The sequence below is a fragment of the Chiloscyllium plagiosum genome, chromosome 6, assembly GCF_004010195.1.
Source record: "Chiloscyllium plagiosum isolate BGI_BamShark_2017 chromosome 6, ASM401019v2, whole genome shotgun sequence".
Classification (NCBI taxonomy): domain Eukaryota; kingdom Metazoa; phylum Chordata; class Chondrichthyes; order Orectolobiformes; family Hemiscylliidae; genus Chiloscyllium; species Chiloscyllium plagiosum.
The window spans coordinates 17,658,626-17,686,036 of NC_057715.1; the positions used below are offsets into that span (position 1 = coordinate 17,658,626).

Here is a 27,411-nt window from a genome sequence, read left to right on the forward strand (position 1 = left end):
CAATGGAAAGTCAATGTTCTGGTTCTCTTGTCTATAGTTTTGGCCTCCTTCAGTTCAACATATTCTTTGACATTGCACCAAATTGCATCTAGTCGACAACACGAGAAATTGCTGAAAATGTGTTGCTGGAAAAGCGCAGCAGGTCAGGCAGCATCCAAGGAGCCGGAGAATCGACGTTTCGGGCATGAGCCCTTCTTCAGGCTCATGCCCGAAATGTCGATTCTCCTGCTCCTTGGATGCTGCCTGACCTACTGCACTTTTCCAGCAACACTTTTTCAGCTCTGATCTCCAGCATCTGCAGTCCTCACTTTCTCCAACATGAGAAATTGCCTGGGTATGCCCCGTTCACAAAAAGCAGGACAAATGCAACTCTCTCAGTCTACTCCCATCAACAAATTAATAGAGGGTGTTGTCGATAGTGCTACCAACCAGACCTACGCACCAATAACCTTTTTAAAGATGCTTGATTTAAGTTCTGCCAGGGTCACATCCAGATCTCATTACAGTTTTAGTCAGATTATAGGTAAAAGGGCTCAGGTCCAGAGATGAGAGCAACTGCCTTGTACATCACAACACTTGACCAAGTATGGTATCAGTGAGCCCTGGTAATATTGAAGTCATTGGAAATCAAGGAAGTATATTCTCAAATACTGGAATCATTATGTTTGGGTCCAAATCTTAGAATTTCCTCCCTAACCACACTCTTGCTGTACCGTCACATATGGAAGAAGGTAAGTCCTACATTTTGCTACTTGCTTTTTTAAACAACTGTACCAGAACACTGTTAATGTACATGCATTCCACTGCTTCCAAAAAAATTATCAAAGGTTCGACAAGCATGTTTTCAAAATGTGAAGTAACCCGAAACGAAGTAATCCCTTCCTACTAACACAATTATAATCATCAATTAATTACAAGTTGTAATTGAATTGTTACAATTGTATCTATCAGGTTTTCATTTATAAAAGGGATTATAGTCAAAATACCAAATAGAGTTCTTTAAAATTGATGAAAGGGTATGATAAAGTGGACATTAGGAAAATGTTTCCACTTATGAAGAGGCCTAGATTGGTGGTTTTAAATATGGAATAGTCACTGGTATTTTCAACAGGGAATTCAACTTTATTTCATTTACCCAGAATGTTGACTTGCTACCACGTGGAGTATTGGATGCAAATATTGTAGCTACATTTAACAGGAAGCTAGATAAACCCAAAGCAAAAGGAATAGAGGGTATGTTGATGAAATGAAATGAAGAGCAACAGGAGGAGAGTTTTGTGGAATATAAACACTGGCATAGATTAGTTGGGCTGAATGGTTTGTATCTACAAAACATTACATTTTATCCCATAACAAAGGACTACCTCTACTCTAGGATACAGACTGTGCTGATTGAGGTAAAAGCATGAATTGTTTAACGGAGTTTCTGCTTACTTCACTGTTCTTGTGTTGTACACTGTGGTCTGATTGCAGCCATAGATTAGGGCGGTAATCACAGAATTCACTTTAGAATAATTATACAGAAACCATAACTCCCCGTTTCAAACAGTAACGCACTTTTTTAGAATAATGAATTTCTCTGGGAATTATATGCAAGGCTGATGACTGGAAAAGAAAATGTTAAATGCATTTGAAAATTATTAAGGTAAAAATCATCAGAGAAATATTTACAACATAATTCATTCATTTTACTTTTAAAAAGTTCTGGACGAGTGAATTGATAACATTAATTGCAATGTGCTTATGAATTGTGGTTTCTTTATACTAAATACTGATTCGGTGCTTACCTTTGCATAAGTCAAAGATTTGAATCAGAATTTCTTGAACTTTTTAAAAGCAGTTGCTAAATCCTGCAAGGTACTTATTGAACCTTGATGCACAGCTCTATTTATTTCACAAATGGATGTTCTGGTGATCATTTTTCTGTTAGCTTGGGATGCTGCATAGAAATGTTTCTGCAGTCCTCTATTAAATGGTGAACCTGTTCAAATAACATAGAAGAAATGTGCAGAGACCAGTTTCTACAAAAATAGTGACCCCCTCCTTTAAGACACCCCTCCCCCCCCCCATCTACCTCAATGACAAAGCCTTTAGTAACTCCTAAGATCTCCTTTGATGTGGGTGATGATGTTTTCGCGCATTAATGTTGCTGTGGTTGAATTTCGGTGAAATGTGTCAACAAATATTTGTGATGTGTCTGGTTTGAGATTACAACTTGTTTTCATTTGGAAAAATTTCACATGATGTTAGTTTTGCAGTCATGGTGCCCCACTCTGTGTCCCCACCGAATACAGTTCGGGTATGGCATAATGTTGAACTCTTCTTCCATCACCTTCGCCTCCGTCCCCATTTCTTTGGGCAAGAGTCCTCTCGCTGTCCCACAGATGGCTTCACCCACTTCCTACACTCTCCTTCCACCTGGACCCCTCCCTCTGACCTTTTTCCTGCAGTTGACCTGTTCATTGAGAACTGTTGACGTGACATTGGTCGCCTCAATTTCTCTGACCCCCGCACCTATTCCAGCCAACCGTCCTGGGAACTGACTGTGATCCATGCTCTCAGATCCAATCCTGACTTTGTAATTGAGCTTGCTAATAGGGGCGGAGCTGTTGTTGTCTGGCCGGCTGACCTTTACATTGCAGAGACTGAGTGCCAGCTCTCAGATAACTCCTCCTATCTCCCTCTGGACCATGACCCCATGATGGAACCTCAGGCTGTTGTGTCAGCTACAGTCAGCAACCTCATTTCATCTGATGATCTCTCCTCTGCCTCCAAGCTGATGGTCTCCTGGCCCCTCACTGCTCGCTTCTCCCTCCTTCCCAAAATCCACAAACAGACTACTTGGGCCTGCTCCTGCCCCACAGAACTCATCTCTTCCTCCTTGACTTGGTCTTTTCTCCCCAGTCCAGTCCCTGCCCACTTACGTCCGCGATTCCTCAGAGGCTTTGCACCAGTTTCAGAATTTCCAGTTTGCAGGTTCCAGCTGTCTCCCCTTTACCATGGACGTGCAATCCCTTTAACACATCCATCCCCCACCAGGATGGTCTCAGGGCTCTCCACTTCTTCCTGGAGCAAAGGCCTGAACTGTCCCCTCCCACCACCATCCTCCTCCGCTTGGCTGAGCTTGTCCTTACCCTGAACAATTTCTCTTTTAACTCCTCTCATTTTCTCCAGGTCAGAGGGGTGGCCATGGGTACTCACGTGGACCCCAGTTATGTCTGTCTCTTTGTGGAGTATGTGGAACATTCCTTATTCCAATCCTATTCCGTCCCCCAATCACAACTCTTTCTCTGATATATCGATGATATCTTTGGTGCTACTTCCTTCTGTCATCTGGAATTGGAAAAGTTCATCGTTTTCGCTTTCAGTTTCCACCCTGCTCTCACTTTCTCCTGGTCTATCTCTGACTCCTCGCTTCGCTTCCTTGACATCTCTGTTTCCATTTCTGGGGATAGACTGACCACTAAGAGAACGAGAAACCCACTGATTCTCATACCTATCTGGAATATACATCCTCAAATCTGGCTTCCTGTAAAGCCTCTATTCCATTCTCCCAGGTCCTCTGTCTCCATCGCTGTTCCAATGATGCCAACTTCGACAAGGGACCCTCCGAAATGTCCACCTTCTCCTTCAACTGAGGATTCCCATTGTTGTTGGCAGAGCCCTCAACCTAGTCCAACCCATCTCCTGCACTTCGGCCCTTACCCCCTCTGTTCCCTCCCACAACTGCAATAGGGTCACCCCTGTCCTCACCTACCATCCCACCACTATTCTCATCCAGAGGATCATTCGCCACCATCCCCGCCACTCCAGCAAGATGCTACCACCAGCCTCATAATCCGCTCCCACCCTTGTCAGCCTTCTGCAGGGACCATTCCCTTCTGGACACCCTGGTCCATTCATTCCCCCACAGCCCCAGACCACCTTCCCCTGCAACCGCTGAAAGTGTCACACCTGTCCATTTACCTCCTCCCTCCTCAGTACCCAAGGGCCTAAACACACCTTCCAGGTGAAGCAGGACTTTACCTGCACTTCTCATAATCTAAAATTCTGCATTCACTGCTCACAATGTGCTCTCCTCTACATTGGGGAAACAAAGTATAGACTAGGTGACTGCTTTATAGAACATCTTATGTTCTGTCTGCAAAAAAGACCCTGAACTTCTAGTTGCCTGCCATTTCAACACACCACCCTGTTCCCTGTCCGACGTTTCTGTCTCAGGCTTGCTGCAGTGATCCAGCAAAGCTCAATGCAAGCTGGAAGAACAGCATCTCATTTTCCACTTGGGAACCCTGCAGCCCTCTGAATTCAATATCAAATTCAATAACTTTAGAACTTGAGCTCTCCCATGTCCTTATCCCAACACCCATTCACCAGGCATTGTTAACACGCAGTCAGTTTTTACATGCAACTCATTGTAAGTCATTAACAACCCCCATTAATAGCTATTCACTCTTCTAGCCAGATTGTTATCCATTCCTTTGTCCAATTCCTCTCTCTTTGGGTTCTATCCCCACCTATTGTTTACTTACTTCTCCTATAAATTGACATTTCCCTTGCTACCATTAGTTCTGAGGAACAGTCACTCGACCCGAAATAGTAACTCTGATTTCTCTCCACAGATGCTGCCTGACCTGCTGAGCTTTTCCAGCAATTTCTATTTTTGTTTCTGACTTACAGCATCCACAGTTTTCTCGGCTATTTACAATAGAAGGTATCATCAATGTGAAAGAAAGGACTTCATTAAAAAGACATAGTTACATGGAGGTCAAAGTTGGAAACTAAATAATCAGGTACGTGTGATTGTTTTTAAAAGGATAGGCAGGAAGGGAAATGCAATGGGGTAGTTTTGCTCATATGAGATAGAATAAGTACAATTGCAAGAAATGGTCTCAGATCAAATGATTTAGGATCCATGTGATTGGATGTAAGAAATAACAAGGGGGGAAGGACACTGGTGGAAGCAATTTATAGACTACCTACCAACGGCTTTTCTATAGGACAGCAAATAAATTGGGAGGTAATAAGGGCATATACCTACGACAGTATATTAACCATGGGTGACTTTAATCTTCATGTAGATTGAGAAAATCGAATTGACAATGGTAGCCATGACGAAGAACTCATAGAGTGAAATCAGGATAGTTTCCAAGAAAAATAAGTTGTAGATCCAACCAAGGATCAGGCTATTTTGTATCTGCTAATGCATAATGGGGCAGGTTTAATTAATGGTCTTGGGGTAAAAGATCACCTACAGAACAGTAACCATAATATGGCAGGATTTAACATTCTGTTTGAGAGTGAGAAATTTGGGTCAGAGATAATTGTGTTAAACTTTGAAAAAGGGGAATTACATGGGAGTGAGGGCAGAGTTGCCTGGCGTGGACTTGAAAAGGAGTTTAGCATAAAAGATGGTTAAGGAGCAATGTTAGATGTTTAAGAAAATTATTCAGCATTCACAGTACAGATATATGCCAGTAAGAAAGAAGGATTCTAAGAAGGAAATAGACCAACTATGGTTAACAACGAAAGTTAAGGATAGCATCAATTAGAAAGAAGAAATATGCAATGTGGCATAAATTAGTGGTAAGCCAGAGAATTAGGAAAGTTATAAAAATCAACAAAAGAAGACCAAATAAAAAGAGAGAGAAAATAAAATGAGGGCAATCTAGCAAGTGATATATGAAGGACAGTAAGAGGTTCTTTAAATGTATAAAAGGAAGAGAAAGGCCAAAGTGATGACCACAAGCCCTTTAAAGAATGAGGCTGGGGAAATAATAATGGGGAGCCATGAAATGGCAGAAGAGTGGAGTAAATACTTTGCGATAGTCTTCACAGTGAAGGATACTCATAACAGCAAAAACACTAAACAATTGTGAGCTAAAGGTGGGAAGGGAAGAAATTCAATAATTATCACTCGGGGAAAAAAGTCATAGAGAAACTCACATGGATGTAGTTACCTTCCAAAAATGCTTAGATTCTAGCAAAGTTCCAGAGTATTGGAAAATTGCCAATCTAATAACCTTATTCCAAAAGGGAAGAAGTCACAAGACGATTAGTTGTAGGTCAGTTCGTTTAATGTCTGTCATCGGAAAAGTGTTAAAGTCTATTGTGATAGCAAAGCATTTGGAAATGGACAGTAAAATGAAGCAGAATCAATGAAGCATGAATATGCTACTGCCAAATTTGCAGATGACACAAAATAGGTGGGAAAGGAAGTAGTGAACATGACACAAACATTCTGCAGAGGGATATGAACAGATTAAGCGAATGGGAAAAAGCTTGGCAAATCGGATATAATATGGGAAATTATGTGGTTATGCACTTTGGCAGGAAGAACAGAAGAGCTGAATATGATTTAAATGGGGAAAGACTGCAGAAAGCTACAGCAAAAAGGGATTTGGGGTCCTTGGATACGTGCATCTCTGACAGGGTAGATTGGTGACAACAAAATTAAGTGGAGTTTTCCCTCTTGTTTCCCTCATTACCTGCTGCAGACCCAGTCGAGTAGATGTGTCCTTTAGGACTCAGCCAGCTCAGTCAAGGAGTGGTGCCACTGAATACAGGATATTCAAAACAGCCTTTGCCACTGTCCTTCAGTAAAGAGGAGTACTGCTTCATCAGTCAAACAAAGGTGGTAAATGGTAAACAGTAAGAGGTTATTTTGACCTTATACTATAAGATTTAATGGAATACAAAGTTAATGTTAAGGATATCTGGGCCATTCCTTCTTGACTTTTTAGCATGCAGTGATCTCTGATTGGGAGCCAGAACACACTTCAGGATGGTGATGTTGTCATCTGGGCCATTGTCTGTTAGGTACAATTCCATGAGTATAATTATGTCAGGCTGTTGTTTGACTAGTCTGTGAGACCGGTCTCCCAATTTTGTCATATTGGTAGACAGCCAGATATTTGTAAAGAAGACTTTGTCGGGTTGACAGGGTTGTGTTTGTCATTGTTGGTTCCAGTTCTTGTGTTAATATAGGATATTTACGTGATTTTAGTACCTTTTTTAGACTTTATACCATTTTGAAACAATGGAGTGGCTTGCCTGGCCATTTCCAAGCATAGTTGAGGATTAACCACTTTGTTCTGGGTGTGGATTCACTTGTAAACACCTGCCCTTAAGGATATTAGTGAACCAGGTAGATTTATACAATCTACAGTGGTTACATGGTCAACTAGCAAGTCTTTTATTTCAGATGTTTTTGAATTCAAGTTTCACCACTGAGATTCAAACCTGTGTCCCAGAACATTAGCCTGGGGTTCTGCACTACTAGTCACTGCCTTTTGAGTCAGTGCAGTTGGTGAATTCAGAACCTTCCATCAGAAATGCACATTATCAGAGTTATCGTACTTTGAATATTGACTATTTCACCTTTGGTTGCTTGGAGCTAAAGCTCTGTAATTCTCTCCCTAAACTTCTCAACCTTGATCCTTCTCCATTAAGGATGTTATTCAAACTCTCTTTGACCAACCTGACCTAATGTTTCCTTATGTGGATCGATGTCAATTTACCTCCTGTGAAGTGATTCATCATGTTAAAAGTGTTGCATAATTTCAAATTCTCCTTGTTGCCATTGATGAATTTAAGGAGAAGTAGATAAACATGACTGAGAAAATAGAATGATACGCTGATATGTATGAATTAAAACATTGTTGTAAACTAATGACTACGTGATACAGCATGAAAATTAACAAAAATTGGCTTGCTATATTTAACATACAGCATTCCTTCACTCAGCACATAATAATAGACTTGAGATATTTCACCAAACGATGGGAAGGATTGTGATTTGTGAAAGAGCAAATAAAGATTCTATTTAGTTGGAAACAAAACAGAAATTGCTGAAAAAACTCAGCAGGTCTGGCAGCATCTGTGTAGTTGGGTCTAGGGTAATTAAAATGTTTGCACATGCAACATTAGGCAAGAATATTCTAAGCTTTGCTATTATCCTCTAGAGATGTGGGAAATCTCTGGGAAGAAAATATAATTAGAAGGAAGACTTGCATTTTATTTGTACAGTGTCTTTCAGTTGACTGAGCTATTTTCTTCACCTGGACCTTTTGCTCCCTCTCTCCCTGCGATCTTTCAATCTGTATATTGAGAGGTCTTTCTGTTTTCAAGATCAGTTGTATCCACAGATCTCCAATCGCAGGGTTAACTATCACATTTCTCCTTGTAACTCTGTTAACATTTGCAGCAATTTCTGTTGCGGTGTGTGTGAATTACATGATGTCACAAATAAACTGGGCATTCTTTTGCTGAAGCAATTTGCAAGCCAAATGAGATCTCAAACCCATAAGTGACTCACAGACAGATGGAATTCATCCAGAGTAACTTGTGGGAGTCTTAACATATCTTTTAGTGTTTGATAAATAGCAATTGTCATCGGGGAATCAAGTACTGGAGAAGTTCTGTTTTTTATGAACAAGTTAGTAAAATGAGTTATAAAAATAGCTCATCTTGTCAATCAGTAATGAAACGGATGAAGAAAGTTGTACTTTTTGCTGGGAGTGTCTGTGCATGTTCACTGTTGTCTTACCTGAATTTTGTTTCGCTGTGTGTTGCAAAATTAATTCTGCTCTCCTTTCAGGACAGCAACAACAGCTGCTATTTTGAGGATTTTAGCTGTCAATCTTATCAAGCTGAATGAGGGAATCCACCTTGGTCACCTGACTGATTAAAAATGAGCCAAGTTCAAGGTCCGAACTTTAAATTTTGATGCCAACACTTTGCTCGTCCTCTTTTCAAGTTTAGATTTCCAGGGAAGAGCAAGACACATAACCAGCTGCAAAAAATGAAAGGTTGGTGCCTTCAGTTTTGCATGGAAATTCTGTTCATTTCAAATGGATCTTGTTTTTTCAAGTTTCCTGCCTTGTCAAACTGTGATATATTTAATGACAACTTGCTGAACAGTTTGTCAGTGAAGAACAGTTATAAAACTCACTTAATTAAATTCCAACATTTCAAATTAACTTTTCATTTCTGTTTTATTTTCAAACTGTCCTACAGATAAAAAGAACAGAGATGAGGAAGCGACAAGTTCAAAGGTTGGTAATGATCATTTTCAATTTTTTTCATTTTTGTATATGGTCAAATGTTTTGCGAGATGGTCTTATAACTCAATTTATAATCTGCAATTTGTTAATTCAGAGATGGGGATCTAGTTGTTCAGCGTTCTGGTTGGTCTAGCTTCATGTCAGTCTTTTGTTTTTATTTACTGGCAGTGTGAGTGTTCTCTTAATAATTTTATCCTATGGCATTTTTTTTCAAAGAAATAAGTATTAATGTAACAGCAATTAACAGACTATCTGCCGATGGAATGTACCTTCATTCAAAGGTCAGAGAGAGAGATAGGCTTAATGGTAGGCGTCGTTTTCCTAGGATTGGGACTTCAAGACGAGGAGCCACATTTTTAAAGTGAGAGGAGAGAGATTTTAAAAAGACGTGAGGGACAGACTTCTTACAGAGAAGGTGCTTTGCATGTGGAATGAACTTCCTGAGGAAGTGGTGGATGCAGGTACAATTACAACATTTGAAAGACACTTAAATAAATACATGAATAGGAAAGGTTTGGAAGTATATGGATCAGGAGTAGGCAAGAGAGACAAGTTTAGTTTGGAATTATGTTTGGCATGGACTGGTTGGACTGAAGGGTCTGTCTGTACTGCAAAACTCTATGATTCTATAATGGAGGTGTCTTACATGGAGCATTGTTATTTATAATGCACATTGCACTGTACTAAAATCAGGTTCGTTTGTCAGGATTTAGCATTGCTTTTCACTATTACCTAACACAGTTTGGTTTAATCTCCACGAAACTACGTTCTGGAATTCTGACTGAAGCACAAACAGAAATATATCTGTTTTAGAAGAGATTTATACTTATATAGCCCATAAGATGACCCAAAGTGTTTTTCAGTTAATAAAACACTTGTTGAACTGCAGCGATTGTATTGTAGGAGACACTGCAGCCAAATTATAGACAGTAAGCTCCCATAAATTGGAAAGTGATTGTGACCAAATCATCTGTTCTTGTGATATTGGTTGAGGGATATATATTGGCCAAGTCTTTGGAGAGACCTTCCCTGTTCTTTTGCAAAATAATGAAATAGGACGTTTTAAGCCCTCTGAGAATGCAAATGGAGTCCCAGTTTAATGTATCATCCAAAAGACTGTGTCTCCAACAGTTCAGCACACCCTCTGCAACATGTTAAATGTTGTGCTTCATACTGACTTGGAGCCTATGAATTTCTGAGACAGAGCTGAGAGTGCTACCCACTGAGCAACACTGTGTACTCAAAAACAAACTGAGACATCCACTCATCAAATTTCTGGTCTCAACTCAACTACAAGTAGTTATTAATGTGATAGTGCTAGGAAGCCTATGCATATTTGCTTATTTGGAAACATTAACATTGAAGCATCAAGTGAAGAGCAAAGAAAAATAACCCTGAGAAAGAATAGATCCTAATTCACTGGTACCATCTGCCATAGAAGGAACATCCCAGTCAAGGACAATTAATCTTGGCATCACATGTAATCTTGGCACCATCTAGCCAAGATTCAGTACAGGTTTAACATAAGTTCTTTACTTTTCAATTTTACCCCATCCAGGAATAAAGCCTAGTGCTTTGCTTGCCTTTGTAATGGCCTTCCCAACCTGGGAAGCAACTAAGAGTTATAAATAAATCTTTAATGTGACATCCCTTCATTCCAATTGGACTTGCACCTCCATGATCGCCAAATGTACTACATTTATCTGTTTTGAATTTCATTTGGCCTATTATCCTTCCACAGTGCCTGCTACAAGCTGTCTGATTTATCAAGTTATGCATTGTCTAATGTTCCAGGTTCTCCAGGAACTATGAAATTTTGAGACAGGAGGCTTTCCTTGGTGCCCAAACTTTCACTGGGTGGAGATAATAAGAAAGTAGCCACAAGGTGCAGCACTTCCTTTTAATCTGCATTTGGATTGCAGAGTTTCAATTTGCTTTCATTGGCAAACGATATAATGCCATTCATGACCTCAGTCCATCCAAAAATATTTTTCAGACAATGAATGAGTTTTGAAGCACAGTCGTTGGTATAGTGTGGAAATATAGCAGTCAACTTGTGCACAGCAAAATGTCACAACGAGCACTGACCAGATAAAGTATCGATTAAGAGAGAAATATTGGCCAGGACATCACTGCTCCTTTCAAAATGGTGCTGAAGGATTTTTTAAGGCCACTTTAGAGGGCAGATTTGGTCGCAGTTAAATGTCATATCCAAAAAACAGAAACACTCACAGTACAGCTCTCCCTCATTAGTGTATATAGGGAGACAGAAACACTGACAGTTCTGCACTCCTTTGTTACTGTATATAGGGAGTTAGAGATACTGACAGTACGGCACTCCCTCAGTCCTGTACAGGGAGACAGAAACACCGACAGTACAGCACTCCTTCAGTACTGTACAGGGAGACAGAAATACTGACAGTACACCACTCCTTCATTAAAATATATAGGGAGACAGAAACACTGACAGTACAGCACAATATCAGCACTGTGCTGCAAGTCTGAGTTGGCCTCGGTGCTCAAATGTCTCAAATGGGACATGACTGACATTGGGAACATTGACACGTAAATAATGAAACTTATAGCGCATCAAACATAGAACGTTACAGCGCAGTACAGGCCCTTCAGTCCTCAATGTTGCGCTAACCTGTGAAATTAATCTGATGCCCTATCCATATGAATGTCCAATGCCCATTTAAACGCCCTTAACAGCAGTGAGTCTACTACTGTTGCAGGCAAGCCGTTCCATGCCCCTACTATTGTCTGAGTAAAGAAACTACCCTGATATGTGTCCTAAATCTATCACCCCTCAATTTAAAGCTATGTCCCCTCATGTTAGCCTTCACCATCCAAGGAAAAAGGCTCTCACTGTCCACCCTATCTAATCCTCTGATTATCATATGCGTCTCGATTAAGTCATCTCTCAACCTTCTTCTCTCTTACGATAGCAGCCTCAGTTCCCTCAGCCTTTCCTCGTAAGACCTTCGCTCCATAACAGGCAACATCTTAGTAAATCTCCTCTGAACCCTTTGCAAAGCTTCCACATCTTTCCTATAATGTGGTGATTAAAACTGCATGCAATACTCCAGATGTTGCCTTACCAGTGCCTTGTACAGCTGAAGCATGGCCTCTTGGCTCCAAAACTCAATCCCCCTACCAATAACGACAACACACCATGTGCCTTCTTCACAACCCTATCAACCTGGGTGGCAACTTTCAGGGATTTATGCACCTGGACTCTGAGATTGCTCCGCTCATCTACACTGCTAAGAATTTTACCAGCAGCTCAGTATTCTGCATTCCTGTTATTTTTTCCCAAGTGAACTACCTCGTGTGAAACTTGAACGGGTTCAGAAAAGATTTACAAGGATGTTGCCAGCTTTGGAGGATTTGAGCTATAGGGAGAGGCTGAAAGACTGGGACTGTTTTCCCTGGAGCGTTGGAGGCTGAGGGGTGACTGTATAGAGGTTTACAAAATTATGAGGGGCATGGATAGGATAAATAGACAAAGTCTTTGTGGAGGCTGGTACAATTGCAACATTTAAGAGGCATTTGGATGGGTATATGAATAGGAAGGGTTTGGAGGGATATGGGCCGGGTGCTGGCAGGTCGGACTAGATTGGGTTGGGATATCTGGTCGGCATGGACAGGTTGGACTGACAGGTCTGTTTCCATGCTGTACATCTCTATGACTCTATGACTCACACTTTTCCGCATTAAACTCCATTTGCCACTTCTCCGCCCAGCTCTACATCTTATCTATGTCCCTCTGTAATCCACAACATTCTTTGACACTATCCACAACTCTACCTACCTTAATGTCATCTGCAAATTTATGAACCCATCCTTCTACGTCCACATCCAGATCATTTATAAAAATGACAAACAGTAGTGGCCCCAAAACAGATCTTTGCAGCACACCATTGGTAACATTTCTCATCAACCATCAGCCTCTGTCTTCTTTCAGCTAGCCAAATTCTGATCCAATTCACTGAATCACCTTCAATCCCAAAACTCTGTATTTTGTGCAATAGCCTACCATGTGGAACCTTATCAAATGCCTTACTGAAGTGCATAATCACTACATCAACCGCTTTACCTTAATCCACCTGTTTTGTCACCTTCTCGAAGAAATCATTAAGGTTAGTTAGGCACGACCTACCCTTCACAAAACCGTGTTGACTATCCCTAATCAAGTTATTCCTTTCCAGATGATTGTTAATCCTATCTCTTATAACTTTTTACAACACCTTATCCACAACCGAAGTAAGGCTCACTGGCCTATAATTACCAGGGTTGGCCTGACTCCCCTTCTTAAACAAGGGAGCAACATTTGCGATCCTTCAGTCTTCTGGTATTACTCCTGTCGACAATGATGACATAAAGATCAAAGCCAAAGGCTTTGCAATCTCATCCCTGGCTTCCCAGAGAATCCAAGGATAAATCCTATCCGGCCCAGGGGACTTATCTATTTTCAGATCTTCCAAAATTGCTAAAACCTCCTCTTTGTCAACCGCAATCTCATCTAATTTAGTTGCCTGTATCTCCGTATTCTCACTAACATTGCCCTTTTCCAATGTGAATACTGATCAAAAGTATTCATTAAGCACTTCCTCTACACACAACTTTCCACAACCATCTTTGATTGGCCCTAAACTTACTCTAGTCATTCTTTTATTCCTGATATACCTATAGCAGGCCTTAGGGTTTTCCTTGATCATATCCGTCAACAACTTCTCATGCCTCCCGCCACCCTGGATCTCCTTCGACTGCTCTTTAGATCTTTTCTGGCTAATTTATAACTCTCAAGTTATAACTGAGAGCTAATTTATAACTGAGCCTTCACATCGCATCCTCACAAAGACCTTCTTCTTCCTTTTGACAAGAGGTTCAATTTTAGTAAAACATAGCTCCCTCTCTCAACAACTACCTCCCTGCCTGATAGATGTATACTTATCAAGGATCCCCAGTAGCTGTTCCTTGAATAAGCTCCACATTTCAAGTGTGTTCAGTCCCTGCAGTTATCTTCCCCATCCCATGCATCCTAAATCTTACCTAATCACATCATAATTGCCCTTTCCCCCGTTATACCTCTTTCCCTGTAGTATATACCTATCCCTGCTCATTACTATTGTCAATATGACTGAATTGTGGTCACTATCACCAAAGTGCACATATGTACACATATAGAGGACAAAGATTAACCTGCCTTGCAGATCATCCTGCTGCGCGCACGTGTCCTATAAATTTCTTTAGTCTATTATTCCGGTGAGGTCATCTGTTGTGATTTCCCAGATGATCATACCTGGTACCTTGTGATTTGCCAACTATACCAATATGCCATACTATGTGAGTATTGTGAGTGGCACCTGTATCAGTGCTTTGTCTTGGGCTTATATAGTAGTTATGGGTACAGAATGAAATACCTTAGAGTATTTACAGAAGAGCACAAATCTTAGACACTAAGAAAATTTATTGCGATATATACAATTACATTTAGTCAGGTCTAATTATGAGGACCTTAGGGACCTGGTTTGGATTTATGTGTTCCTTAAAATGCTGAGAAAAAAAAGTCATCAGTAGAATGGGTACAGCCAAATATTAACCGTGGGTGGCACGGTGGTTAGCACTGCTGCCTCACAGTGCCAGAGACCCGGGTTCAATTCCCACATCAGGCGACTGACTGTGTGGAGTTTGCACATTCTCCCTGTGTCTGCATGGGTTTCCTCCAGGTGCTCCAGTTTCCTCCCACAGTCCAAAGATGTGCAGGTCAGGAGAATTGGCCATGCTAAATTGCCCATTGTGTTAGGTGAAGGGGTGAATATAGGGGTTGCGCTTCAGCAGGTCGATATGGACATGTTGGGCCAAAGGGCCTGTTTCCACACTGTAAGTAATCTAATCTAAAAAACCACTTCAGAACCATTACCTTACAACCACCACTGAGGGGTTTTCAGTGGGTTTAACCCATCTCTGTGAGCTATTACTGTATCAGAAAAGGTTTACATGGAATTGACTAAATCAGAAGCACAAAAACAAACCTAAGAAAGATTTATCTGCAAGCAAATTAATTTGTAAATGAAAGATAAAAAGGCTTGCTTTTATAAGTTCTGAGAAAGAGTCACTGGACCCGTAATGTTATCTTTGATTTCTCTTCACAGATGCTGCCAGACCTGCTGAGCTTTTCCATCAACTTCTGTTTTTGCATTTATAAAGTACCTTTAACAACTTCAGATATTTCAATACTGTTGGAGCTGATTTTACCAATATCACTTCTAAAAGACAGATTATCTGCTCATATGGTATTGCACATTACGGGTTTTTGGAAGATTGTTCTGAGGTTATACATCCATACCAGCATATCCAATAGAAGCAGAAGTAGGCCATTCAGCCCCATGAGTACGTTCTGCCATTCAATAAGGTCACAGCTGATCTGCTTGTGTTTCGAGTTCCTCATTCCCATCTAACCCCAATACCTCTTGATTTCCCTGCCTGTCCAGAAATTATCTTAAAGATATTTAATGACCCATGGCTACTGCCATCTCGAGGCAGAGAGTTCAGAAAATCACACAACCCTCAGAGAAATTCATACTCCTCATTTCTGTCCAAATGGATAACCTCTAATTTTAAAACAGTGCACTGGACTGACCCACAAGAAGAAATATCCTTTCGACGTTCACCTTGTTAAGGCCATTCTGAATTTTAGATATTTCATTAAGTCATCCCTCACTCTTCTAAGAAAGCTGCACTCATCCAGACAAAGCATCCTGACTTGTGTCTTGTTGATGGTAAACTGGCTTTAGGGAGTCAGGAGGTGAACTTCTCACTGCAGGTTCCTAGGCTCTGGTCTACTCTTGTAGCCACTGTATTTATATGGCTAGTCCAGTTTAGTTTCTGGAAATTGATAACTCCCAAATTGTTGATAGTGGAGGATTCAATGATGGTAATGCCATCGGATTAGATTAGATTTCCTACAATGTGGAAACAGGCCATTTGGCCCAACAAGTCCACACCGACCCTCTGAAGGGTAACCCATCCAAACCCACTCCCCTACCCTATATTTACCCTTGACTAACACACCTAACACTATGGGCAATTTAGCATGACCAATCCACCTGACCTGCACATCTTTGGATGCTGGTAGGAAACCAGAGCATCCGGAGGAAACCCAAGCAGACACGGGGAAAATTTGCAAACTCCACACAGACAGTCATCTGAGGCAGGTATTGAACCCAGGTCTCTGGCACTGTGAGGCTGCAGTGCTAACCACTGAGCCACCGTGCCACCCACAAAGCATTACCTGGGTCTTTGGATTAACAGTCTAGCGATAATACCACTAGGCCACCTGTGTGTTTGTAAAGGGATGATGGTTAGTTTCTCTCTCATTGGAGATGGTCATTGCCTGGCATTTGTATGGTGGGAATTTAACTTGCTACCTCTCAGTCAAAACCTGATATTGTCCAGATCTAGCTGCATTCGAACCTGGACTGTTTCAGTAGTTGAGGAGTGTCAAATAGTGTCAAACACTATGCAGTCATCAGTGAACATCCCCATTCCTGACCTTATTACTGAGGGAAGTCATTGCCGATCAGGGAGGCGTGGTAGTTCAGGGATTAGCACTCTGCCTCACAGCGCCAGGGACCTGGTCGATCCTACACTTGGACCACTGTCTGTGAGGTGTTTACACAATCTCCCCATACTGTGTGGGTTTCCTTTGGTGCTCTGGTTTCCTCCCACATTTCAAACATGTGCAGAAAAGGTGGATTGGCGATGCTAAATTGCCCATAGTGTCCAGGGATATGCAGGCTAGGTGGATTGGCCATGGGAAATGCAAGGTTGCAGGGTTAGGGTAGGGGGTGGGTCTGGGTGGGATGCTCTTTAGAAAGTCAGTGTGAACTCAATGGGCCAAATGGCCTACTTCAACATTGCAGAGAATCTACGAAACAGCTGAAGGTGGCTGTGCCTTTGACACAATCCTGCAGAAAGGTCCTGGAGCTGCGGCAACTGATTCCAAAAACAGCAACCACCTTCCTATGTGCCATGTGTGAATTTAATCAGTGGAAAATATTTCCCTGATTGCTATTGACTCTAGTTTTGCCCGAGCTCCTTGATGCCACATTCTGTCAAATGTGACCTTGTTGTCAAGAGTAGTCACTCTTATCTTGCCTCTGGAATTCAGGTTTTTCATCCACATTTAAAATAAGGCTGTAATGAGCTACGTAACCCTAGTGGAACTCAAACTCGGCTTCCCTGAGTAGATTACTATTGATGGACACCTTCCATCACTTTATTGACGCTCGAGATTAAACACTCGGAACAGTAGTTAGCTGAGTTGGATTCATCCTGTATATTGTATACATGATACAACAGGCCAACTTTTCACACAATAGGCCAGATGCCAGTGGTGTAGCTATACTGGAATAGCATGGCAAGGGGTGCACTTCTGAAACTACTTCACGGCTTCTGAGGCTTTGCGGGTGTCCAGAAGTCATGGACGAAGTTATGTGGTGCAAGTCTTATATTGCTTTCAGAGTCAAGAATGTGGTGCTGGAAAAGCACTGCAGGTCAGGCAGCATCAGGATGCTGCGCTTTTCCATCACCACACTCTCGACTCTGATCTCCAGCATCTGCAGTCCTCACTTTCTGCTTATACTGTATTGCCTTCAGTCAGGTATTTCTGTCAAATCAGCAAAGCAACAATTAACATGAACAATACAATTTGCCAGTTGTCCATAAAAAATCTGTTTGAGGTCAATATATAGGTTATAGATTCTCAAAACCAAGAAACAGTATTCTATATTGGACAGGTGGTCACTATCTTGTTACCTAGTTATTTTGTTGTGGTGGACAGACATTTATTTTCATTGGAACTTTTGCTAGAGATCAATTTTCAATCATTTGTTTCCTCACAGCCCAGTTGTTTTGGATTTCCCATCAGCATCTTCTTCATCGTGGTCAATGAATTCTGTGAAAGATTCTCCTACTATGGAATGCGAGGTACTATAATAACTTTGAGACTTACAAAGAATTGGTTCACTTGGATCTCAGCTGTACAGAATTGAGCAAATATTTGACGTGGCATCCACTTGTTGAACAATGAATGTGGTAACTGCGATCCTTCATCCTAATTCATAACATGAGTAAAAATGCGACTGTATATAAAATCTTTACAGCGAGCAACTCCAACCAGCAATAACAACTTGCGTTTACAAAATGCCTTTAACTTAATAAACCATCCAAAATCACTTCGTAGGCAGGTTACTCGATTGAAATTTAATGTTGGGTTGCAAAAGGGGATTTTTAGACTGGTGAACAAAATCTCAGTCAAAAGCTAGGCTTCAGTGAATGCCTTAAAGGGGCCATGATGTGCAAGTGCAGGTGTTGAACTGGGATGGACAAAGTCAGAAGTCACACAACACCAGGTTATAGTTCAACAGGTTTATTTGAAATCACAAGCTTTCAGAGGCTGGCCCCTTTGGCAGCCTTTCACCTTACTACTTTCCAAAAGCTTGTGATTTCAAATATAACCTGGTGTTGTGTGACTTCTGACCTTCAAGGAGTAGAGAGCAAATGTGTGAGTGAGGAGAAAGACAGGTAAATTTAGGGAAGGAAATTCAGAGCCTACAGCCTAGATAGCTAAAGGCACATCTGCCAACAGTATAACAAATAAAATCAGGAACGTGCACCAAGCCAGAGTTGGAGGATCATAGGGCTGGAAGGAATTAGAGAGAGATAAGGATGGGCAAGGCCACAGAGCCATCTGAATATGAAAATGAGAATTTTAAAACTAAGGCATTGGTGGATAGACAATCAGTTGACAGTGCGTGGAATTAAGGTGGGGTCTGGCGAGGAGAGCAATGGGTTAGTCAAGTCCTGAGCAAGTAAAGATGTGGACAAAAGTTTTGGCATGGAAGAGATGAAATGGACATAGATGAGGAAGCTTGAAAGTACAAAACTAAAGGGCAACACGAGAGAAGATGATATGAAATATTATACAACAATACAGTTCAATGCCTCCATGTTAGCATGCTATTTTAATAAAGATGGAACATTTCTTAACAGCTGAGTCTTCTGATCTAACAAGTCTGTCTTCTTTGTCTTCTTTAATCAGCTGTGCTTGTCCTCTATTTCCGTTATTTTCTGCACTGGACTGAGGATTTTGCAACTGCCATTTATCATGCTTTTGTTGCTCTGTGTTACTTAACACCAATCATTGGAGCAATCATTGCTGACTCCTGGTTGGGAAAATTCAAGTAAGTATTTTAAAAATAATGATACTTAATAAGTAACTATGTTACAGCAATAACATGTAAAGAGAATGCAGGCACATGGAGACCTAGAACAGATATACACAAATCATTTAAGGTCACAAGACACGTTGATAAGGCTGGTTTAAAAAATACAGGACTTTGGGCTTTATAAAAAGTACAAAAGCATGAAGTTGTGCTAAATCTTTATCAATCACTAGTTTGCCTTCATTTGGAGCATTGTGTCAAATTCTGTGTACTACACTCTACAATTTCAACACATCTGCCATTTCTCTCAAGCGAAATAGTGACAATCAGAAGTTGGTGGAATATGAATTCAACTCATAAGAATAAAATGTGTGGATGTGAAATTGTCATTTGTCATAAAACCCCACTTAGTTCACTAACATCCCTCGGGGAGGAAATTTGCCAACCTCACCTGGTCTGGCCTACATATGGCTCTAGCCCCATAGCAATATGATTAACCCTTAACTCCCCTCTGAAATGGCCTCGCCAGTCATTCAGATCAAGGGCGAATAGGGACAGGAAATAATTTGCTGGCTTTGCTAGAGACACCCATGTCTCATGAAAATAAGCAATTTTTCAAAAAAGAAGGATGTGGATGAGCCGGTATTGAACTGGGGTGGACCAAGTTAAAAATCGCACAACACAAGGTTGTAGTCCAACAGGGTTATTTGGAAATACTAGCTTTCAGAGTGCCACTCCTTCAACCACCTGATGAACTCCACAATCATGTGATGAAGTTAAGGTTTAATCATATTGCTGTGGGGCTAGAGCCATATGTAGGCCAGACCAGGTAAAGTTGGCAAATTTCCTTCTCTGAAGGGTGTTAGTGAACTAGGTGGGTTTTTATGAAGGAGCAGCTTTGTGTAAGCTAGACTTTGTGAAACAGACTTCCTTCCTTAATTTGTCCAATTATCTGGTAGTTTTATGATCACCATTTCTGAGTCTAGACTTTGAGCTCCAGATTTGCTTGATTAATTAATTATATTCAAGTTCTCCAGTTGGTATGGTGGAGTTTGATCTCGCTGCACTAGATCTTTCATCCTAACCTTTGGAATCCAAGCTCAGTGATATAACTACTATGGTGCCACTCTCAATCACAGTCATTGGAGGCTGTGGTGCATGGGAGAGTTGATCAATTACAAGCAGAATCAGAACATGTATCTGGTGATGATAAAGATATTGACAGTTTGCTAATAATAGCACAGAATATTTTTGCCTTTCTGAATCCATTTGTTAATGGATACTCTGAAATCGTCTTCCATCCTCTCACACTAAGCAAATAGGAGTTACAGCTGGAAGGCACATCCTCCTGGTGATCCAACCAGTGTCAAGGACAGGTGGAACTAATTTTAAGCTAACTCGTCTGGTAGCTCTGAATCATTTGGAGTGCTGATTTTGCAGCCTGTTTGGTATTGCTGGCCACTGTTTTAAATGGAAAGTAATTTTGGTGTGAGGGCCAGTGATTGAGTGAGGTTAAAATTACAGCTGCCAAAACTTAAGAAACCAATAACCTGTGACACCAGGTAGAAGTAAAAGCTCATTTGAGGCCAAAATAATGTTTTCAAGCAGGAGTTACAAACAGTTCTTAAGGCTAAAGGGATCATAGAACACGTAGAGAAAGTGAGAACAGAATATTGAGTTGGAAGGTCAGTCCTGACCATATGGAACGGCAAAACATGCTCAAACGGCCAAACACCTGCTCCTATTTTCTATGATTGTATATTTCCATTACTCTGGTCTCCATGCACACATTGGTTTGTTTTCTTAATTATTTGGGGAGCATCGAAATGGGCGCATTACTCACAAAATAATGAAGTTGGCCAATCTTCTCTAGCTCAGGCAATCAACATAACAGCAATTTGTACTGCAAAGAGGTGAGATGTAGGAATATAAATGAGCAGATGTGTTGTGCAGGTCAGACATTGTGGTTTTGTATGTAGGTGCACATTATGGAAAATGTTTCCATAGCTGCCAGAAAGGGAGACTGTTAGGATGTGGAGAAAGTGAGGTCTGCAGATGCTGGAGATCAAAGTTGAAACTTTATTGCTGGAACAGCACAGCAGGTCAGGCAGCATCCAGGGAACAGGAGATTCGACGTTTCGGGCACAGGCCCTTCTTCAAGACTGTTAGGATGTGCACAGTTTTATGTTTGTGCCATGCATTTTATATTTTAATGAACAAGTTGAACTTTTTTGGCTCAACTAAATTTAACTTTCTTTCATAACAGGACTATCATCTACCTGTCCATTGTCTATACAATTGGACAACTGGTGATATCAATCAGCGGCATTGCAGATATTACAGATACTGAAGGCAATGGTCTTCCAAATAATCTATCAGTTCATATGTGAGTAAATTAGCAATGCAAGTTAACACGCACATAAAAATTCAGCCAAGTTCTGGGGTACATTTCTAGGTGGAAAAGCAAGGAAGCTGTGCTAATCTTATATTAAAGTTTGGTTAGAGCACAATCAGATTCCTATACATGATCCTGGTCATCACTTTATAACAATGATGTAGAGGCTGAGTAATGTGTAAAGTCAATACACGAGAATGATATCGGAACTGCATTTATGATAGTCAGGAAATATGAACAGGCTGTGTCTCTTTCCTGGAGAACACAGATGACATGCCACTATGATGTCATTCCTTGGGACAAGCACAACTGCCAGTATGTTACAATTTAAGTCCAGCTCTCTGTATTAGCTGGCATAGCATATACCACAAAAATTGTGTTCCTGTTGAGATAGATGTCTTGAAGATACCATTAACAATATTAACCTTGTGATAATATCATTGACCTACACCTAGTATAGGTTTGGTGCTTACTGAAATTATTGTAAACTGCATACACATGTGACTGTATGAACACATTACACTAACTCCATTGCACTGAGAGTTTGCTATCTACCTTTATACCAGAACATCTCATGTCGTGATATCATGTAACTATCTTCAAGGTACCCCTACCTGTTTGGTCTGAAGTCCATGCCATAACACAACAAGAGAAGTTGAAGAGCAATCAGGCCTTATAAATATAAGATTGTCACTCATAGATTTAATCCAAATTTTTAGAGAATTTACCCAGAGAGTGGCAAAAATGTGGAATTTGGGTGTTAACTGCCTTGAGGGTGGTTGAAGTGAATGGCATTGGTACATTTAAGGTACAGCTAGAAAAATGCATGACAGAAAACACATGAAGGAAAAAAGAATACAAAGATGAGATAAAGTGGGGTAGAAAGAGGCTTGTGTCAAGTATACATAGTGACAATTAGCTGGAATGTACTGAATGGCTTGTTTCCATACTGTAAATTCTATGTAATTCTCTGCAATGATCCATTTTTGTTGTAATTTGCTTTAAATCTATTAGCATATCTGCCAATCCTGATCCATCTAATGTTCAGCCATCACTGGTTTAAAAAACCTTTTTAGCTTTTCTTTGATAAACCCATGCAATGATGTTCAATATAAGTTTCAACAAAGTTTCTTGGAAGTAAAACTTCTTTTATTTTCTTTAAGGATTGTTGGTGAGTGTTTCCAAAAGTAATGAAAGTTTTGTATTTTAATCAAAATGATAAAAGAAGAATTGAGAGACTTGTTAATAATCTAAAACATCACAAGCAAAGGATATTATTAATAATTAAAGACTTGGCATCTTTCATAATCTGATTATGTTCAGAGAACTTAATAAGCAACTCCATATTTTTGATGTGTGATCCATGTTGTAAACACAGCAGACAATGCCCAGAAAGCTCCCACAGCCTGTAATGTAATAGTAACCAGGTAATTTGGTTTAAGAATAAATATTGGCTGGGACACTTAGGAAAATTCCCATAATCCTCTTTGAGAAAATAGCCATGTGATCTTTTACATCAATCCAAAGGATGGACAGAACCAACGATTTAGTCTGAAAGACAAGCTCCTCTGCACTCACTCAGTACTGCACAGGGACAACAGCCTCAACTGTGCACTCAAGTCCGTGGAGTGGAAATGCAACCCATTCACATCTAACTCAGGAGAAAGAGTGCTACCATTGAGCCAGAGCCAACACTTGATAATAGTAAATTGTGCCTATGTTTGTAGATTAAATCTGCTGTTTTGTTTTCTTCAGCGCATTGGCAATGATTGGTCTGATTCTTATTGCTTTGGGCACTGGTGGCATCAAACCTTGTGTGTCAGCATTTGGTGGTGACCAGTTTGAAGAACACCAGGTAACATTAAGTTTAAACTCATTTTGTTTTATCAATCGTAATAGTTATGTTAAGACATTAATCAAGCATTAACATTCCAAGAGGCATTGGCCCACATGTTGTCAGAATTGGATGACCTCACAAAAGTCCTTTTGGTAAGTCCCATGACTGTGAGTGAGCAGTATAAAAATTGTCTGGCCAGTAATTGGTTGAGAATCTGAGGACAAAAGAATGATGGGACAAACAGTCTTTCTCCTTAATGAATAGGATTCAAGGTTTGGGAAAGAAACAAGGAATGATAGAGAGGAAATTGGGTAAACTGAAGATAATTTAGCGGGACAAAATGAAATAGAGGCAAAGAAAGATTGGATCAAAAGAGTGTGGAACAAGCTCAAGGGAGGAAAAGTCATAGAATCCCTATAGTGTGGAAACAGGCCTTTCAGCCCAACAAGTCAACACCGACCCTCTGAAGAGTAATCCACCCAGACCCATTTTCCCTACCCTATATTTACCCCTAACTAATGCATTTAACTTACACATCCCTGAACACTATGGGCAGGTTAGCATGCCCAATTTACCTAACCTGCACATCTTTGGGCTGTGGGAGGTAACCGGAGCACCTGGAGAAAACCCACACAGACACGGGGAGAATGTGCAAACTCCACACAGATTGATGCCCAAAGCTGGAATCCTGGCACTGGGAGGCAGCAGTACAAATACTGAGCCACCATGCCACTCCAAAGTGAGAAAGTAATCTGAAGGCTTAGCATTTCTTATTTTCTACCTGTTAGAATGAATAATTTCTAATGTTTCCGTTATGGATCAGAAGGGAAGAATGCATTGCAGAAAGAGAAATCCTCTCATTAACAGGGTCTTTACATTGTTCTGAGTACCAGTCATAACTTTCAGTGGTGAGTTGAAGGAGTGATTATTGTACACATGCAGTAATTTCCTGAAACACACGTGGCCACTTCCATGAAGCTAACAGCAGAGCTGATGTTCCAATAACTTGTGCAGATTCACAACTGACAGGAAATCTCTTCCAGGTCACAGGTTGCTGAATGATTTATTAACAGTGCAGGCTCATAAACTCATTGTTACTTCGACAGCAAAATCTAGGTAGCAAATGACAGTAGGAGATATGTCAATGCCCTTATGTTAAAGAATGAACATGAATTTGTGTAAATATCTTACAGTACCTTTTGCCTTCTCCGTTGAAGTCAATGTTTTCTTCTCTCTTCAAAGGTAAAACAAAGACGTCGGTTCTTCTCAATTTTCTATTTATCAATCAATGCTGGAAGTCTCATTTCTACCATTATTACTCCCATCCTGAGAGGTAGGCAGTAGTTGGCTTTGCTTTGTGAAGACAGTGCCAAAATCAAACTATAAATTGTAAAATTGTTGGGAAAGCAAAACTAAATGTAAACTCTTTGTTGATCATCATTTGATTGAAAACCACTGACATTAATTGCAAATAATCTTGCATGTCTACCCTTAATTTCCACGAATTTCTGCATGCAATTATTTTCTTTGTCCATTTTACCCCAAATTACAGGCCTTTTGCCAATGGCAGTATCAGATCGTAGCTCAATTTTATTATTACAACATTGGAATTTGTGGGAGAAAATATGGGTCCCGGCCTCCCCATGGCGTAGCCACAAAACAGACAACACAAAATATCTGCACTTAGCCACTAAGCCAACCCCACAATGCCTTGAATTGGCCAAACCAGCCGTCTCAGACATCACACATACCTCAGGACATGACTCATCCAGCCCCAGACCAAGAGAATATACTGATAATGCGCTTCCTACTCCACAATAGCCCAGCATCTCTGATGTCCTTAGGACACAACTGCTCCCACTAGGAGACAAGCCTTCACAAGGCATCAAAGATAGTTCGTTTGCCCCCCTCAACAATACAAACACATTGATACCAGGATGAAACCCACTAACACCTACTCCAGCCAAAGATCAGAATTTCTTGAGTAAATTAAGAAACTCATTGTCAGACACCAGACACTTGAATCTCTTCAAATGAACTTTATTTCTCTTTATTATACAACTCACACCATTGTCTCATAACTCAGACTTCACTGTGATAAGGGTATAAGACTCCACTGTTTTCTCTGTTTGAGGAAGAAACTGTGGTTCCTTCTGAGCAGCTTGTCAGTGACTGTTTCAGTGGAGTCAAGTCTCTTCTGTGATATCACTGTTTGTTAAATAAATCCTTGTCAGTTCTCAGTCCGATCTGTGTGTTTGTGATCCCTGATTAGTTGAGCTAAATTCTCCAACAGAAATGGACAAGGTCTCCAACCCTGAGATTTGTTCCATCGTTGAGTTAGATCAGGATGTGTCTGTATACTTACTCTGTCTTGATTCCCTCACCCTTAATACCTTGGTCTAACAAAAATCTATTAATACTTGAGTCATAGATTCATAAAGTTATACAGCACAAAAGCAGACCATTCGGTCCAACTCGTGCGTGCCAACCAGACACCCTAAACTGATCGAGTCCCATTTGCCAGTATTTGAACCATATCCTTCTAAACCCTTCCTATTCATGTACCCATCCAGATGATTTTTAAATGTTGTAATTGTACCTGCCTACTTCCTCTGGCAACTCTTTACAGACACGCAACACTCTCTGCATGAAAACATTGCCCCTTTTAAATCTTTCACCACTCACGTTAAACCTATGATTTCTAGTTTTGGGCTCCCTTACCTTGGGACAAAGACCTTGGCTAATTACCTATTTCTTGCCCCCAATGATTTTATAAATTTCTATAAGGTCATTCTTCAACCTCCAATGCTCCAGGGAAAATAGCCCAAGGCTACTCAGCCTCTCCCTATAGCTCAAACCTTCCAACTGTGGCAATATCCTTGTAACTCTTTTCTGCACCCTTTCAAATTTAACAACAGCTTTCTGATAGCAGGGAGACCAGAACTGAATACTAGTTTTGAAATTTTCCCAACTGATCCAAAATCTCAACAGTTTTTTATGAGGTGATAAGTTCCAGATCATCACTATCCTGTGTGTGAAAAGTGCTGAAAATGTGTTGCTGGAACAGCGCAGCACCTTCCACCCCGACCTCAAATTCACCTGGACAGTCTCAGATTCCTCCCTCCCCTTCCTAGACCTTTCTATTTCTATCTCGGGCGACCGAATCAACACGGACATCTACTACAAACCAACCGACTCCCACAGCTACCTGGACTACACCTACTCCCACCCTGCCCCCTGTAAAAACGCCATCCTATTCTCCCAATTCCTTCGTCTCCGCCGCATCTGCTCCCAGGAGGACCAGTTCCAAAAACGTACAACCCAGATGGCCTCCTTCTTCAAGGACCGCAATTCCCCCCCCGACGTGGTCGACGATGCCCTCCACCGCATCTCTTCCACTTCCCGCTCCTCCGCCCTTGAACCCCGCCCCTCCAACCGCCACCAGGACAGAACCCCACTGGTCCTCACCAGGACAGAACCCCACTGGTCCTCACCAGGACAGAACCCCACTGGTCCTCACCAGGACAGAACCCCACTGGTCCTCACCAGGACAGAACCCCACTGGTCCTCACCAGGACAGAACCCCACTGGTCCTCACCAGGACAGAACCCCACTGGTCCTCACCAGGACAGAACCCCACTGGTCCTCACCAGGACAGAACCCCACTGGTCCTCACCAGGACAGAACCCCACTGGTCCTCACCAGGACAGAACCCCACTGGTCCTCACCAGGACAGAACCCCACTGGTCCTCACCAGGACAGAACCCCACTGGTCCTCACCAGGACAGAACCCCACTGGTCCTCACCAGGACAGAACCCCACTGGTCCTCACCAGGACAGAACCCCACTGGTCCTCACCAGGACAGAACCCCACTGGTCCTC

General features: G+C 41.2%; 1 protein-coding gene across 3 annotated transcripts in view; it reads left to right on the plus strand.

The window, feature by feature from the left end:
- The first annotated feature begins 4,658 nt into the window (after window positions 1-4,658).
- Window positions 4,659-27,411, plus strand: part of LOC122550502 (solute carrier family 15 member 1-like) — a 65,068-nt gene continuing 42,315 nt past the window's right edge. The window contains exons 1-9 of one of the 3 annotated variants that reach the window (XM_043691322.1): window positions 4,659-4,793; window positions 6,498-6,644; window positions 8,600-8,810; window positions 9,019-9,056; window positions 17,975-18,059; window positions 19,174-19,315; window positions 21,564-21,683; window positions 23,448-23,547; window positions 24,772-24,862. In XM_043691322.1, coding sequence (XP_043547257.1) covers window positions 8,804-8,810; window positions 9,019-9,056; window positions 17,975-18,059; window positions 19,174-19,315; window positions 21,564-21,683; window positions 23,448-23,547; window positions 24,772-24,862 — 583 coding nt within the window. In that variant the 5' untranslated portion in view covers window positions 4,659-4,793; window positions 6,498-6,644; window positions 8,600-8,803. Of the gene's footprint in view, window positions 4,794-6,497; window positions 6,645-8,418; window positions 8,438-8,574; window positions 8,811-9,018; window positions 9,057-17,974; window positions 18,060-19,173; window positions 19,316-21,563; window positions 21,684-23,447; window positions 23,548-24,771; window positions 24,863-27,411 lie in introns of those variants that run through there. The other 2 variants (XM_043691324.1, XM_043691323.1) reach the window with 2 other exon arrangements.